This window comes from Gobius niger, assembly GCF_951799975.1.
Source record: "Gobius niger genome assembly, chromosome: 6".
NCBI lineage: Eukaryota > Metazoa > Chordata > Actinopteri > Gobiiformes > Gobiidae > Gobius > Gobius niger.
In genome coordinates this window covers 33,505,343-33,521,397 of record NC_136857.1, presented here as the reverse complement: position 1 = coordinate 33,521,397, position 16,055 = coordinate 33,505,343, and the positions used below count along the sequence as shown (strand labels likewise).

Here is a 16,055-nt window from a genome sequence, read left to right as displayed (position 1 = left end):
GTGCATTAATTTCATTATTTATTCAACTTAAACTGTGAAACTAATATAATATAGACTCATTACATGTAAAGTGAGATGTGTATCATTTATTATGGCTCCGCTTGTAAAAAGCCCAAATTAAAACTCTCAGAAAAATTGATATTCTCAGATAATTGATATTATCAGAAAAAAATATTTTGATAATGACTAGAAGCCATAATCATCAAAATTATAACAAAGGCCTGACAAATGTCACTTTGTATGTAATGAGTTTAATATATTAGCTTCACATTTTAAGTTGAATTCATGGATCTATTGTTGAATTACAGAAATAAATGAACGATATTGTCATTTTCAGTTTCACCTGTATGTGTTAGGCCACAGTGACACCTAGAGGACATTTGTCATTACAGCTACTGACTCCTAAACAAAAATAGCACATTTCTTTGGGCTAAACAGTGCAAACTACACGGATAACATCATCGGATTATACATCAGAGTATCTCCAAGCGGCAGCAAGTCACAATTTAATGATATTTTATATTTAAATACTGTATTTTGAATTTTATATATTAACATAATTTGGGTAATTTTCATTTAAGATTTGTAAAAATTCGATAAAACAGGAATGAGGGGAAATTTGACACAATGGGAAACTTTGGCAACAAATTCAGCTGCGGTTTGACAAATGTATTTGGTGCAGAGTGGAGCGAGGTCGGGTTCAGTGTCCAGTGGCCTTACTTTGGCATAATTCACTGACTTTAAATGCCATTTAATGGCCCGCAGAAATATGGATTTTAAAAAGAGTAATCACACAATGTCAGTATCATATAGGAAAGCAGTTTCTAAAAAACCCTCTGAAACAGTGTCTGGATACAAACTACTGAGGCTCTTGAGCTCAAAATGTACTAATCTGTTCTATCGAGTTGTTTCTCCACTGCACTCGGCAGCTTTAAACACGACAGATCCAAACGAAGCTTCGGCCCAGCGGCAGAGATGGTTTCAGTGAAAGAGACGTCACTTTTTAAAATTTATTTAACAAAAAAACAAGTATAGCAACAAAATAGGTAAATGAGTAAAATGTTTATAATAAAATACAATCCAACTTGGATCACATGCGGAAACGGTCGGTGAACTGTGGCGACTGTGGCACTGTGAGGGGCATCTCGCTCTTCTTCACTTTCACAGTGCGATAGTGCTTCACCGGCTGGGCCTTGTGCACCTGGAAACAGAACAACAGGACAAGTCCATTAGAACAGGTTTGTCCAGACAGCACGGGCAATTAAAGGTCTTTAGTTTCTATGAGCTTGACCTTGACTTTACTGGTTCAATGATGAGTTAGTGTTGGGAAAGTTCTTCAACTTTGGTTCAATGAACTTGTTCAGGTACATGACTGGCCCGAGTTAGGAAACTTGAGAAAAAGGCTGGAGAGTTACAGATGTACGCCGCTGCACTCTCAAAAACGGCTGGTTTGGGACTAAATACAGACAGAGCTGAGCTAAATGCTCAACACTCAAGCATCTAAAGCAGAGGTCACTCCATGGCGGAGCTCGGTCTGGATGCAGACCCACTCACCAGCCCGTCCAGACTCGAGACTTGGACCCCTCAGACAAGCGGCTACACGTGCCCTCTGACTGCTGCAGATCAGTAAACTACAGCCCAGAGGAACAGGAACAGAGTCCTACCTCTGAGCTCCAGGACACGCTTTATATTTTTAGAAAAGGCCACGGAATGACTGAAATACATCTCGCTAAAAAGAAAGAGGACGCCTTAATTAAATATGCACGTGCGTTTCCTGATCGGCAGCGAGCAGGACTAAACCTGGACTAAACCTGGACTAAGTGAGTTGAACTGAGCAAAGAGGAGAATTATATGCACATTCATTGTGTACATAATATGGGCCTGGCTATATGTATTTTGCTATTTAGGAACCAAAATGTATTTGAGGAAAAAAACAGGATTGAATGAATTGCATTACTTTATTCAATTCAATAATAATAAAATAGAGGATTAAAAACGTGAATTAACCCTGTATGTTCCTTTTTTTTTTTAACCTTGTGGTTTTTGGCCATCATTATGAAGGAAAAAGCTGCACAGTGACGAGTGACATCACTGGCGTGACCGGGGCGTGTGAGGCGGCAGCACCTGCTCCAGTCGCAGTCTGGCGATCTCCTCCTTCTCCCGCGCCTCCTCCTCTTTGCGCTGCTGCTCCCCCATGAGCGCGCTCAGAGCCCCCTTCTCATTGACCAGGCGATCGAACTCCTGCCGCTCCTTTGCCCGCCGCTCCGTCTGCAGTTGGAAACCTGGCGCCGCGCTGGAGGCTGCACATGAGAACATGCGGTCACAGTGCAGGCCGCAGAGGTAGGACCAACATACTTCTAACCAGTCACATCCCTAATGCATTTGGAACGTTCCTCATTCACAAAGGCAGTTTCGCAGGATGCTCCACAAAAACATAAGCTCACAATATTCGGTGTCTGGTATTGTATCAGCTGAGTGAAGCATTTCTAAAGTATCTGATTCAGAGTTCATGGCAAAAGATTGGGCTTCCAGGTTAACCACAGAGCTGCTAATGCTATGCTAAGCTATAGTATTAGCTAAATATCACAACCCCCCCGGGGTAGACTGGTTGGTGGTGATTGCAGCGCAGCTTCACTTCACTCAGGCAAATAGACATTCATTCAGGCCTATTGTACAAGTTTTTAGTGATTGGGGAAACCAGAGTTATTTTTAATATTTTTTAGGGGAAATCTATGCAGGCGTGGGGATCGAACCCGGGACCTTTTAGCTGTGAAACCTGAGCGCTCGTCACCATGCCACCGACCTGCCGCTGCTATTGCTAGTTTTAAGTATAGGTTTAGAATCAGTGCTGTCAGATGGAAATCTCCAGTTTGAGCTCAAAAGGTCATTTGAAGTCTGCAGTTATTCTCGAATTCAAAAGAGTTATTCTTACACATGTCGGCGCGCTCCTCCTTCTTCGGTTTGAATGGTTCTTTGTGAATGACCACATTAGGTCGGGCTTTGAAATGTGTGGCCTCCTCCTGCTGCCTTTTCTCCTCCTGGATCTGAAGGGGCACAGACAGAAAGTCTTGTTCATGTGGCGTCAGAAAGCAGTCCATGGGACTGGATCAGTGATGAGCCATTAGCCCGGTCAGTCCCACAAAACGGTGCCTTTGAAACTATTTTCTTGCCATTTTTGCCTTATGTTAAAGTACAAAAATGTCCAAGGACACCGCTCTCATTTTTTGTATGGATTTGTTCAAATACTTGAGTCATTCCTGTTACTGAGTCATGGGGATAAAACATGTCTGACCATGTGGTCCCAGCGCGTACTCTTCTCCTGGCCTCGGACGTCGATCTGCAGGTTAAACGGCTCCGGCTTGGTGGGCTCCAGCCTCTTCTTCTCCGGCAGTGCCACGGTGGTGAAGTCCGGCAGCCGCTGGGCCTTAAACTTTGGACCCTGGAGAAAAATGGGGCAAAGAGCAAACCTTAGGACTGCGCAACTGGAGGGAAAAAGGATTATGGCGGCATATATGACAAACATATTCAGGGTATATTTTAGTGCCACAAACAAAATAATAAAAATACATTGCAAGAAAAAAAGAACACTTCATATTTAAGATTTGCAAGCATTTCATTGAAAAGAGGAAAAGGAATTGGACAAAACTGAAATTAATTATGTTTTTGTTAAGTTTCCAGTCAAAACTGTTTTTAAGTGCATTCAGACCAAGGCTCCATCTGAATATGTAGCGTCTGTATCCTGATCCTTATTGGACTACAAAAACACTCCTAACTTCTGGCCATGGACTTCAATGACTAAAACATGAACCACAACAATGATATGAAACCACACAAAAAACAGACGATGATAAAAAGCTGTTTCAGATTGACCATCCACACCTCCAGCTTCATCACAGAAATACAAAATGCAGTGGTTGCGCATGAATCACTCAAGGGTGGGGGCAAGGGGGGTGGGGGATTAGCAGCGTTGTGGTTTATGGGATGGCACATAGCCGGTGAGTTAGCACCAGCAGTCCCTGTGCTAAAGTAGCTATGATAGTTAGCATTGAGGCTTCTTTCCCCAACTCCTTCCTAGCTGACAGCCCATTTCGGAGGCTTCTTATCATGGCAAGGAAAGCGCTCTTCTTTGGACCTCATGGCAGGGAGCTGACATTGCTGTAATACTACCCCCTGGTGGCCATGGGCGATTCCAAAAAGGCACTATGTAAAGAGGATTCTTAGCCTGGCTCCAAAGAGGTTTCTTTTTTTGGGTAAAAATTGCTCTGGCCCACGTGACAACGCTGGGGAAGGGGCCATATTTTAAACCACGCTGGTCTTAGTACATCAGCTCTGAGCCTTATTTGAAGCCTTAATCTCTGATAGGTGGAGCTCTGTGGAGGCTCGTAACTGGTCCGCCTGCCCAGTGAGAGCGGGGCTTCCCGCCATTTTAAGGGACAGGCTTTGTCAGACCACTTAGGATCATTGCTATGGATGGGGCTGAATGGATAACCGGCCATCTCTCATATTACACTGTATCTATGATTCTAACGCGGTTCTCACGGCAAGTGCGGTTCTTTCTGCGTATTGCCAATGTGAAAAGCACATGTGTGAATGTTTACAGCGCGTAGCGGTGTGGACAGTGCTCCGTGCCGAGTAGAGGCATGAGGAGGAAGTAGAGTCCAAAACACAAATGTGGGAAAAGGACACAGATCATCTGTCTGAATTTGGAGCAACATACCTACCTTCACCTCATCATAAAGACACTGTCTGTAAAGAGGAGGAAAAGCTTTACGACCACACAGCAGCTGTGGTTTGAAATGCCAGGAGAGGAGTGGGGCTTTGGTGGCAGAAATAAGCATTTTTAATACCGTCAGAGAGGGCTTGAGATCGTCCCATCCCGCGCTGTGTAATTGCTAAACAGAACTTACCTCCTCATGCCTCAGCTGCTCCAGCTTCTTCTCCTTCAGGGCCCTCCTCTCCTGCTCCCTCTTGTCGAAGGAGAAAGGGCACACCTCCACCTGGTGGTTCTCTGAGAGTTTGGGCTGGAAGGGCAGGCCGAAGTGGGGCACCGGCGGGGCTTTGATGGGTGAGGGGGGCTTCACCTGCAGGTTTAAAACGGCACAGCTTCATCAATAAAAGGCACACGATCCAGCTACAACTCCACTCCACCGATTTGATTTGGCACTACCAGCTTAAAGGCACACTGCATAACCAATCCAAGACCTGCTCCTAATGAGCTGGACACACAGGTTATCTTTGCAGAGGGTCAAAGAATAGATTTGGAAGAAGTCTTTATTGTCATTAAACAAGTGTACAATGAATTTATGCAGATCAGCTGTTTGGTTTGGATTCCCCTACTTCCAAAAAGGCTCAGGACTAACCAGAGTACCTGGAGGAAACCTACGCAGACAGAGAACATGCAAACTCCTAACCTATTTAAATCTTTAGTCTCATATTCATAAATGTGCCTTTAGTCACATCTCCATGGAGATGAGCTGAAGGCATCTTGTCCCTAGTGAAGTGAGGTCAGGTTTGAGGAAAGCCGAGCCGATAGATATTTTACCATCAGAAAAGACCTATAATAAAATGTTTATATTCTATTCATCGGGGAATAGTGTGTCTTTAAATGGGAAAGGGGCATGTAGGCTTGTGCTTGAATATTGAATAAGATAAGAGGTAAACTCACACAGTCAACAGATTAATCAATATTAAAATTTGAAGTGACCATTATTGTTATGATTAATACTTGGCCGACAGGCAATAATGATTAATACTTGACAATAATTGTCATAATAATTGAAAAGCATTTAAAGCATATGTTCGTTCTGTTAAATTAAAAACCATTTCATAAATGGATGTGAAAAACCCAAATGCTTAAAATTTTAGTTTGGAATAAAGCTCCAGTTACAGGAGTGTGTTTGGTGTCAAATGTATTAATTTTTAACATGATAATTTGTGTTATAAATTAGGGCTGTTAAAATGCTCCATGTTCCTGTGGGTGCACTGCAGTCCAGGCCTCACCTCCACAGGAGCAGACTCCAATCGGATCCTCTTCTTCAGAGCAAACGCTGGGGACTCGGGGACAGTCACTGCGGCCACCTTCCTCTCTGGGACACCCTGTGGACACAAGCGCTCTTTAAAACACCTCTACAGTCGATATTACAGGCGAGACCACAATTCTGAAAAGGACAAAGCTTCATCTTCCAAAGGATTGTCCGGCCTGTAGGATTTAGGATAGCACAGTGTGGAAGTGTCGAACCCTGTGTCCTGTCCTGTCCCGGGCTCAATCTGACAGACCCTCCTGGACATCAGCTCGATCAGAAAATAGTGATCATCATCTTTGAAGATTTCCTTCTACTTGCACTGCACTAAAGCATTTGACTCTTCATATTTGTTAGGTTTCCAAAAGCTCTCAATCACGTCTCATATACATTTACAGGAAATGCAAAAAACCTACCCACGCCAGCTTGGAGTGAGAACTACTCTTGGACAAGGAACAGTTTCCCAGTCGGTCTTGGGAAAGAGGCGTAAACACACTGGCTTAAAAGCTTTAAATACAATCAAAATACGAGCATTAAAAGCTTTAAATACAATCAAAATACAAGCACTAAAGAACATTACTAATATGATTATTAAATACAGACGTGACCATCCTCACTGTTCAAAGACACGTTAAATATGTTGTCTGACAAAGGGTGCTGTCAGACAGCTGCGTCTGAGAATAGAGGAAGACTCCATAGTCGACAGTTTGTTATCTTTATAACTAACTAGATTTCATTCAATCAGGTATAATTCAAGGACCACCAAAATCCTGCTTCTCCATGTAGTGGTCCATATGGTATTGTCGCGTAGCTGAATCAGAGATTAGCGAGTGCGCTCACCACCACTCCCTCCAGGATCTTCTTGGGCACTGGGTGGGACTTGAATGGCTGTGGGGGCTCTTCCTCCTCCTCCTCCACTGTGGGGGGCTTCTTGGCCTGCCTCTCCCGCAGCCGCCTTTCCACCTGCAGATGGAAGTCTTCAGGGACAGTGGGCTTCTTTACTGTGGGCTTATGGGCAGGCTTCACTGGGGACGGCCCTGGAGGACACAGACAACCCCCAGTCAAACCCTCGTCACACTTTGTTACTGTACTTAAGAAATAAATCAGGACAGAAACAGTAGGGCTAACCTAACCCTAACCGTATTGTTAAAGTATTGGTATTGAGAAAAAAAAAACCAATACTTTAACAATACCTATACTAAAAACATTTTTAAAAAAAGCACTTAAAATGAAATCAAATGAACCAAGACATCATTTAATGTAATGCTGTACTCCAAGCATCTGTTCATTTTTACTCAACTGCAGCTCATTATTCCATGAAGCGATTTCGTAATAATAGAATGTCTGCCTCTGGCTTACCCCGCTCCTGGATCTGGCGGCTGGGCTGGTGGAAGCGCTCGGGGGTCCTCTTGTGGAACATCTGGACTTGCTGGGCAATGGGCATGTACGGTTTGGACTCATCTCCTTTGCGTTTCCTGCTGGTCGACAGGTTGAAAGGTTTGGGCACAGTGGCACTCCTCAGAAGTCTCCTGCTCTTGAGCTGAATGTGAGAAAAAGAAAATACTTGAACTACCTCGTCTGTTAGACCTGCTGCGATTAAGACTTCACCAAACACTGCCCTTCCGGACATGTTGGCTCTACTCTGACACGTAGAGAAGCTTCACACACAGGAGTATAGACCAGACATTTTTTAAAAATATTAGTCAAAAATATCAGTGGTGCATATCAGCATCGGCAAACAAACATCAAGTTAATATATATCAGCCATCGGCCACGCCAACCCCCTTCATATCGACATCGGCCATGCCAACCCCCTTCATATCGACATCGGACCACGCCAACCCCCTTCATAACGACATCGGACCATGCCAACCCCCTTCATAACGACATCGGACCACGCCAACCCCCTTCATAACGACATCGGACCACGCCAACCCCCTTCATATCGACATCGGACCATGCCAACCCCCTTCATAACGACATCGGACCACGCCAACCCCCTTCATATCGACATCGGACCATGCCAACCCCCTTCATAACGACATCGGACCACGCCAACCCCCTTCATATCGACATCGGACCCCGAAAATCCATATCGGTTGAGCTCTAGATACTATACTGTACACACTCAAAAATGTGCAATAAAAAAGGTACAGTGCCTGTGCTACACGGGTCTCGCTCTGGTTAAAACGAACCGTTTTGAATTATTTCACCTGTGAATGCAACTGGACCAGAGAGCAAACCCCCAGGAAGTGCCAGCGCAGTGAGGCCATGTGACTGTCCTGATCAAAACCAAAGAGTGATCGATATCACGGTGTCAGCTCAGCAGGAGATTTAAGGGAAATTTTTAGGGATGGGTATCGAGGAAGAGGAGGAGGATCGATAAATCCCATTAACTTTTTCCCTTTTTAAAGTACCGCATCATTTGAGGCTACAGTATAGTACAATATATAGTATAATCTTAGGCATATTTATTTAATCTTTTTTTGGTGCTTACTTTAACGTGTGCTATTGCGTCAACGCAGCAGCCCCGTTAAGACCGATAAAGCTGGAGCGTAGGCCCCGTTATGATACCAGGTTTCGGTACACATCCCGAAATGGTCCCAGACATTTAGCATCTTACAAAAACAACTAAATCAGAAACAGAAAGCTTAGCTCTGAATATACAGCAAGAATGCCATGATGTTGACTGATAAGACAAGAGTAACAGTTCAGAAATAAAGAAGATAATTAGTCTAAGTTGCACTGTCTGAGCTCTTAAGGTAGACTCTTTTATAACCAAAAGAGAAAAAGGTGGCCCGTCCTTTCCACTGTGAAGGGTGCAGGCCATAGAAACTTGTGGGAGTGGAAAATACTCGCCAAAGTATTGGTACCAGATTGAAAGAAGAAAACAACTCTGGCATGTGGTGCTCACAGGAGAAGTGGGTTTGCGTAGCTGATCCTCGAAGTTGACATCTTTGGCAGTGTTTGCAGAGGCAGAACCTTTGATGCGCGAGTCCGTCTTGAAATTGAATTCCTTGGGCACTGTCGCGGTTAGAACCATCTTTTTAGCCGGCGGATCTACGGAAACAAAAGCAGCAGTTAAGCTGTAGTCTTGATAAATCCTTAATACCATCCAGACTGGTGTGTATTCTTATCCACTATTAAACCTGGTCTAGATGTAGAGCAGTAGAATATATATTTATTTCCAGATAAAAGTTTTGCATATACAATTATCTTTTTAAGCAGTGATTTCCATATGGTCCGCCCCAATTAAAGCAGTACACGATGTCCAAAGCAGGTTTGTAAAAAGGAGACTCACTGCCTGCCAGAGCTGCTTTGTAGCTGGCTTCGTTCTTCTTTCTCTGCAGAGCCACCTCCTTCTGAAGCTTATTCATCCTCTCCAGCTCCAGCTCCTCTGAGGACAGCCTGTGGAACACAGCCCAGGGTCAACCAATCAGCCTGCGCCTTTCAGAAGAAAGTGTTAGTAGGCAGATTAATATATATCCTAGAGCTACCCAAGACACAATAATAAGAATAAATCAAATCAAATAAATCAAATCAGTATCCTAGCTTAGCGATGGCATGAAGGCCGTGAATCTGTGGTTCTGGATCTGCAGCGGCTCAGACTGGAGCCGCTGCAGATCCATAACCACAGATTCACGGCCGTCTTGTATCAGACCTGTCCAGTCATCAAATTCGATCCAATCCGATACTCCGATAAAAAGCCTGCTCGGCTACCGAATATCGGATCGGTACATCCAAACCGTGCCATTCTCTAGCTCGTTTGAGGAAAGGTCAGGATGCCCCGAGCGGCCCACGCTCACATTTACAAATGAACAGAGCCGCTGCCTATTAGAGAAGCACGAGAAGTTGTTTGTTTACATTTGCAGCGCAACACGTTTAATCCAGAAGGGGAAAAAACACAGCAGCATATGAAATAATGCAAGTCTATGAGCCCCGCTGTCAAATCCGTTTACTCCACTTTTATTCACCAAGCCCCGCCTCCCCCGCTCGCTGAATGGTAGGTAGAAAGTCAACCGATGCAACGCGGCCACTGAGATCAGACCAGACGTACATGTAGGGAATGATAATTGACCGGACTTTACGGATGGCTCAGGCCAGGCTAGGTAAATAAGTACAAACAGGCGAGTTATGAAAAATAGACTGAGGGAAAATGTGTTCACTTCACAAAAAAAGATCTTACTGTAGTAGCGTTTAGTTCACTGCTAGAATAGCGTAATTTAGAGATCACTTTTCTTTTCTTTTTCACCAACAACCCGACAGCTTCGATCGGTTCACGTAGTCACGGTCAACCACTGGTCAAACGGTCATCAGTTAACATCTCTAGTATAGAGGGTATGTGTGTGCGGTCGTTATAGCAACAGCATATGGCAGTGACCCACAGGAGACCTTCACTGTACTCACTCTGTATTGCTCCGCGTCACTCTCATGCTTTTGTTGTTCTGGAGCCGGATGGACGTCCGGGGCAGCTGAGCGACTGGACTCCTACACAACGACATATGTCAGGACTTTCAACGTTTCTCGCCTTTTCGTTCACAAAAACAACAATTGCGTCACAACGTACTTCCTCGGCTTCTTCACCGGAGGTCCCGTCGTATCCATCTTGCGCTTGGAAACTCTAAAAGATCCATCGTTTTGATTAGTTTAATACATTTAGATAAGACAATATAGATGTTAGACATGTTTCAGTGAAGTATGTACAGATAAACAATATGACATAAGCCTTAACCAAGCACATTTTCTACAGTTTTACCCAAATCTAGAATCTTCTTGACTGGAGCTTACAGCCTATAGGCCAGTGTAACGCCTCGTTTGAAAGCCAAGACCTACAAAGCTGCGTCTTTGTTTCAGTTATCGCGTTTTTATCATGTCGTCAATGCATTTTTGTCCCCCATGCCACATTTGTCACGGTTTCATTGCTTTTTTTCCTGTTTTTTTTGCTACGTATGTAATGCTCTTTTTATCGTTTTGGCCGTATTTCGTTTTTTTTAGTGTAATGTAACAAATCAAGCCTCAAAAATGTGACAAACAACCAAAAAGGACAAAAACTAGGAAGAAACTTGGATGAGCTTCAGATTCACTTTAGCCATTTGCAGTATAAAAATCATATTGGAAAAAATGGGCAAGAAGGTAAGAGTATAGTAGGTCTTAGCTTTCAAATGAGGCGTTACACGGGATTATTAGGCTATAGGAAAAGGAGAAAATGCACTCGGGGGTAAGAGGATAATAGGAACTTTGTGCTACCAGCTGGAGGCACGTCATATCAAACTTTAAAAAGACAAACATGTCTATGACATGAATGCATGTGCAGGACTATGGACGTCCCACTGATGCCCTGCACTGAGCCGGAGGCTGCCATGACAGACTGCAGTTCAATGAGCGCCCACTAGAGTGGAGTAAAGAACTCCCACTTGAGCAGAGAAGATGACAGGAGTGGAAGCCACTAATTAAGAGGTTATATGCGTCCAAACCTAACCTACGTATATTTGTATTTGTCCCAATTCTCCACAGGGACGAGTTTATGGCCACATTTCACAACTTCAGGTTCACCGTCCCAGAAATGCGGGAAAACGGCATGAAACATATGCTGTACAATTAGATGTGCTTTTCCAGACAAAAACTAAATTTGCACAAAACTTATTTCATTCCAATAGTTCGGAAGCGCACGGTGTCTGCTCCTCCCTGCGCTCTGCCACTGCCCCGTCGTCGCTTCTTCGCCCCGTTTTCTTCACTTTTTCCATTCCATTTTTGTGGCTTTCTTGTTGCTTTTCCGGCACGTTTGTTGTTGCTCTTTTGCCACATTTTTTGGTTTTAGTTTCTGGGTAAAGCCAAAATGGAGAAAGTGTGCTCGGGTCATGTGGGCATTAAGAGGTTAATCTCAGGTCAAGTGTCAGTGTGTTAAAGAGCCTCAGTAAATGATTTAAATGAAGGCAGTTTGTGCTTTTGATTTCATTTAGTACAAACTTAAGCCACATGGCTAATTTGCATACTGTAGCTTTATGAAACAGCTGTTGAGATAAAACTACACTAAGGGAAATGTATGGCTCATTTGTTTTTTTCTTCTCCCTAAATGGCGACATGCACTTTTCTTTGGCCTGCTCCACCAATTACTTTAAAGGAACAGGCCACCATTTCTCCATACTGAGATATGTTCTTGCCTGAGCTTAGACGAGATGAAACGTACATGTCAGGGAGGCGCAGTAAACTGCCCTCTGTACGAAATGCACGGTATAAAATAAAGTTGCCTTTGTGCGTGCCCTCAGTCACATAAAACGACCAAAGACGCTGTTAGCATTTGGCCTCTCCCAATGTATTCCCATAGCGCCAAACGGGGTGAAGTAAGAAGCAACCGAGCTGTTCCACACGCACAATGACCAGACAGGTACATATCAACTTGTCTAAGCTCAGGTAAGAACATATCTCAGTATGGAAAAACGGTGGCCTGTTCCTTTAAAGAACAGCAGCTTCCCCTTCCCCTGGGTAAAGACGGTCGAATTCGACAAATGCTGCTGAAGCTCTAGTTCACGAACTGCATTGTGAGATCAATAAAGGCTCATCTCAGAGATCTAACAGTTGACCCCATGAAAGGTTAAGGATTAGTTGCTAGTGTTAGTGCTTAAGGCTATAATTTGATGGTTTCGGACGCAGCCAGACTTACCTGCGCGGCTCTCTGGAGGCCGTGGTGTGTTTGGTGTCAGCGCCCCATGACGTCACAATGTTTGAAGGAGGAGCCGAAGAGCCGGCATCTGCACACATTCACAACAACCACTGAGCCTGTGTTCATTCAGGGAAAACAGGACCAAATTATTTTTGTCAAAAATGATACCCTAAAAAAGGATTTCTAACCTTTTGCCTAAAATACGGATACGATTTCTCAATTTTCTAGGTCACAGAACTACATACTTCAAACACCATTTGATGAATGCTCGCTGAAGCACAATACGACCGGCACTACTAGGAACCAAAGTACTGCAGAGGCTTGTGTACAAAAAGCAGCATGTGTTGAAGCAGTCAGACTGTGTACTAGGGTTGTGCCGATGAACGATATCATCGTCCATCGGCGATGGATGAGCAACATCACGATGGAGAGCCACCATCGTGATGCCACGCCCCCTCCTGTCAAAAACACGCACTGGTCTTCTGTAGGCCTTGTAAACCTACAAACTGTGCAGGGATTGCACTGTAAATTAAATAATGTGACTATGTGAAATGTAACTAATATGCACGCTAGTGTCAGTAGCCTGCCAGAAGCCACGATGTGTTAGCCGTAATTATTAACGTAAAGACGCAGCGCTGCTCTGTTTCTGACGCGCGGGCTCTCTCTCTCTGCAGCTCAGAGTTTAACAGCGCGTGGTTTTGCTTTGCTGCGTATTGAAACTTAAACCGTTTTAAAATGAGATGGCACTCACATCGGACCTAGCTGAGCGCGTGGACTATTCTCACGAAGGACCAAGAGAGGAGAGAGAGAGGAGAGAGAAAGGCGCGGTGCAGGAGTTACGAGGTTACGAGCACACGAAGCAGGCGGCGCGTGGAGCAGCTTCAAAAATGTAGCTACGACGCAAACGTGTACATATTGTCCCGTTCACCCACTGTTTCTTAAACATTACGTTAAAACTGAGCAAATGCAAATAATAAGCTCCAATTTACATTTGTATTAGTGTGATAAGAGCCTTGGTATTGAGGAGGAGTTGACACTCTGAATAAGTCATTCTCTCCTCAGACTTTACGCACCAGTTTTAACACATTTCTGTTGCAAAAGTCGTGTTCCATGACTCTGTTCAGATCATGTTTAGTTTAGATCCATTTATCCTGCAATCTCACGTTTTCCTAACATACATAGTAATATGCAGCATATATATAGGCTATGTAAATGTCTTTAAAAAAATGCTTATAATGAAAAATGGATGATATCATCGTCCATCACGATGGTTCACTGTAAACATCGTCAACGGCCAATTAAGGGAACATCGCCCAACCCTACTGTGTACGTTTGGGAAAGGCTCAAATGGATCCAGCTGGATTTTCACACACCTCCGTCTGTGTGCGCTGCCTCTTCCTGTGAGGTCTGCGGGTGCTCTTCATGGTCCCTCAGGGGCGTGCTGAGGTGTCCACTGGCTTGTTGCTCTGAAAATGTAAAGGCTTTAGTCAAACCTTTAACATACGCACAACAAAATCCTATCTGTTGATGTGCAGGGAGTCAGGGACTGATACAGATATTTGATTGGTATCACTCAGTTTCCACAAAGCAATCCTAGTCAAACAGGACATGCCATACCTCACCAGCTCTTGGCGTACTTAAGACAAGTTTAAGGCAGGCAACAAACTGCAGCAAATAGCAATCAATAATGTCATCAACACCAAGGCTGGGACATGGGCTGGGTAACTCATCAAAATCCCTACTGTGGTCAGTCTCATTCGTCATGGGACTCAGGAATCTGTTTACAGACACTGTGTTTTTGAGTTGAGGGTTGTGTAAAAGCCATGTCTAAGTTCATAAATCAGCTACAGGTATTTATTACATGTATTCCATATTTGTTTTTAGTATGAAAAAATAAAATCTAATTGTCAGATTGTCCAGCTTTAGCATTTCAGAAGCAATAAGGATTGAGTCTTGATTTAAATTTCTTACGACATAATAATTACAATGCTCATCCATCAGGCATAAAAGCAGACCATCTTGAAAGGAACTCATCGACAGTCAGTGTTGGGGAGAGTATTTTGAAATTGTATTTAGTTACCAAATACTTGACTTAAATTATATTCTGCAACGTATTCCGTTACTTTGTGAAAGCATTCGAAATACAGTACTGTGATTAGACAGTCATTGTCATTATATTTATGTTTACATATGGCGTATAATTACAAAAATGAAGACTATGATTGTTGGAACACCTGTTAAAAAGTCACTCACCATTAATGAGGAACTCTTTAACTCTGTTGGCAAAAGCACAGGAGCATCATGTGACACATGGGCAGTGTTTGTATGAACTGTGGCACAAGGCGTTTTAATCTTTATTTTATTTTAGGAGGAAAAACAGCTCAACATTCAAAGTTCTTTCTTAATGACGTACTGGGTTGTATTCCCTTGATATCTGAAAAGTAACTGTATTCTAAATACTCCCAAATGAAAGTAACTTCACCAGAATACAGTTACTCCAATGAGTATTCTAAACACATGTATTTAGTTGCTGCCCAACACTGTCTACAGTCTAGAAGCCTGCGCAGAACTCTGTGGCTCGTTTGATCAGGCGTGTTGTCGAGGGAAATCATCAGCAGGGATCAGTACAAAGCAGTGTGGGGGAAAAGCAGCAGAAAATAACACAAACTATTAGGCATCAGTACTTGGATGTCCAGGCACTTACCGAACCAGCTGTCGTCGATGGGCGCGTTGTGGAGCTCCACGAAGTCCATCTCCTGGTTCGGGGCGTCGAAGTCGTAGCGATCCGAAGTCTCCAGCTCAATTTGTTCCATCGTGGCTGTTAAAACCAAAGCAGGACGAGCGACGACAACCTGAACAGCGAAGAAACGTAAGCTCAACGAGAGGCGATTGGAAAACACTAGACAAGTGAACCCAGATCACCCCCCAGTGCAGCGCCAGCAGCGGGCTGTTAGCCGCTAGCATGGCCACGGACGAGCTGCGTTTGTTTTGATCCCGTTTTAGAAGTTAGCCCATTGAATATACGAGGACTAATCATTTGAAGAGCGGGGATGGAAAGGGGTGAAGTTTGTGTAAATGCAGATATGGAATTCCGCTGTAGCCTTACCCAAATCCCGTGTCTGAGCGGCCCAGGTCCTACCGCGGGGCGATCAGGCTCTACTGTTGTGGTTTGAACAGTTCCCTCTTCTTCCCTCCTTTTGAAGGGACCAATGGCAGGCGCGCGCTGCTCCGCCGCCGTCTCTGATTGGCTCAACAGAACTAGTAAACTTCCTGTTACGAATACGCAGTGCCTGACGCATGCGCCTCTGCAAGGAGTTTGCAAACTTCGACATCAGCCAAAAGAAACACAACACTACAAATCTCACACTGGCGTA

General features: G+C 44.0%; 1 protein-coding gene across 1 annotated transcript; it reads right to left on the bottom strand.

Annotated features, from left to right (window-relative positions):
• Positions 1-1,090: 1,090 nt before the first annotated feature.
• Positions 1,091-15,807, bottom strand: tpx2 (TPX2 microtubule nucleation factor; the record flags this gene model as incomplete). Its single annotated transcript, XM_079559095.1, has 16 exons — positions 15,788-15,807; positions 15,386-15,533; positions 14,055-14,147; positions 12,682-12,769; positions 10,588-10,641; positions 10,428-10,508; positions 9,322-9,428; positions 8,935-9,080; positions 7,380-7,560; positions 6,861-7,057; positions 6,001-6,096; positions 4,908-5,081; positions 3,293-3,439; positions 2,933-3,044; positions 2,125-2,300; positions 1,091-1,201 (listed from the first exon to the last, which is right to left on the bottom strand). Exons 2-16 carry the CDS (start codon positions 15,492-15,494, stop codon positions 1,091-1,093), a joined length of 1,872 nt encoding a protein of 623 aa, XP_079415221.1. The 5' UTR covers positions 15,495-15,533; positions 15,788-15,807.
• Between the last annotated feature and the right edge of the window lie 248 nt (positions 15,808-16,055).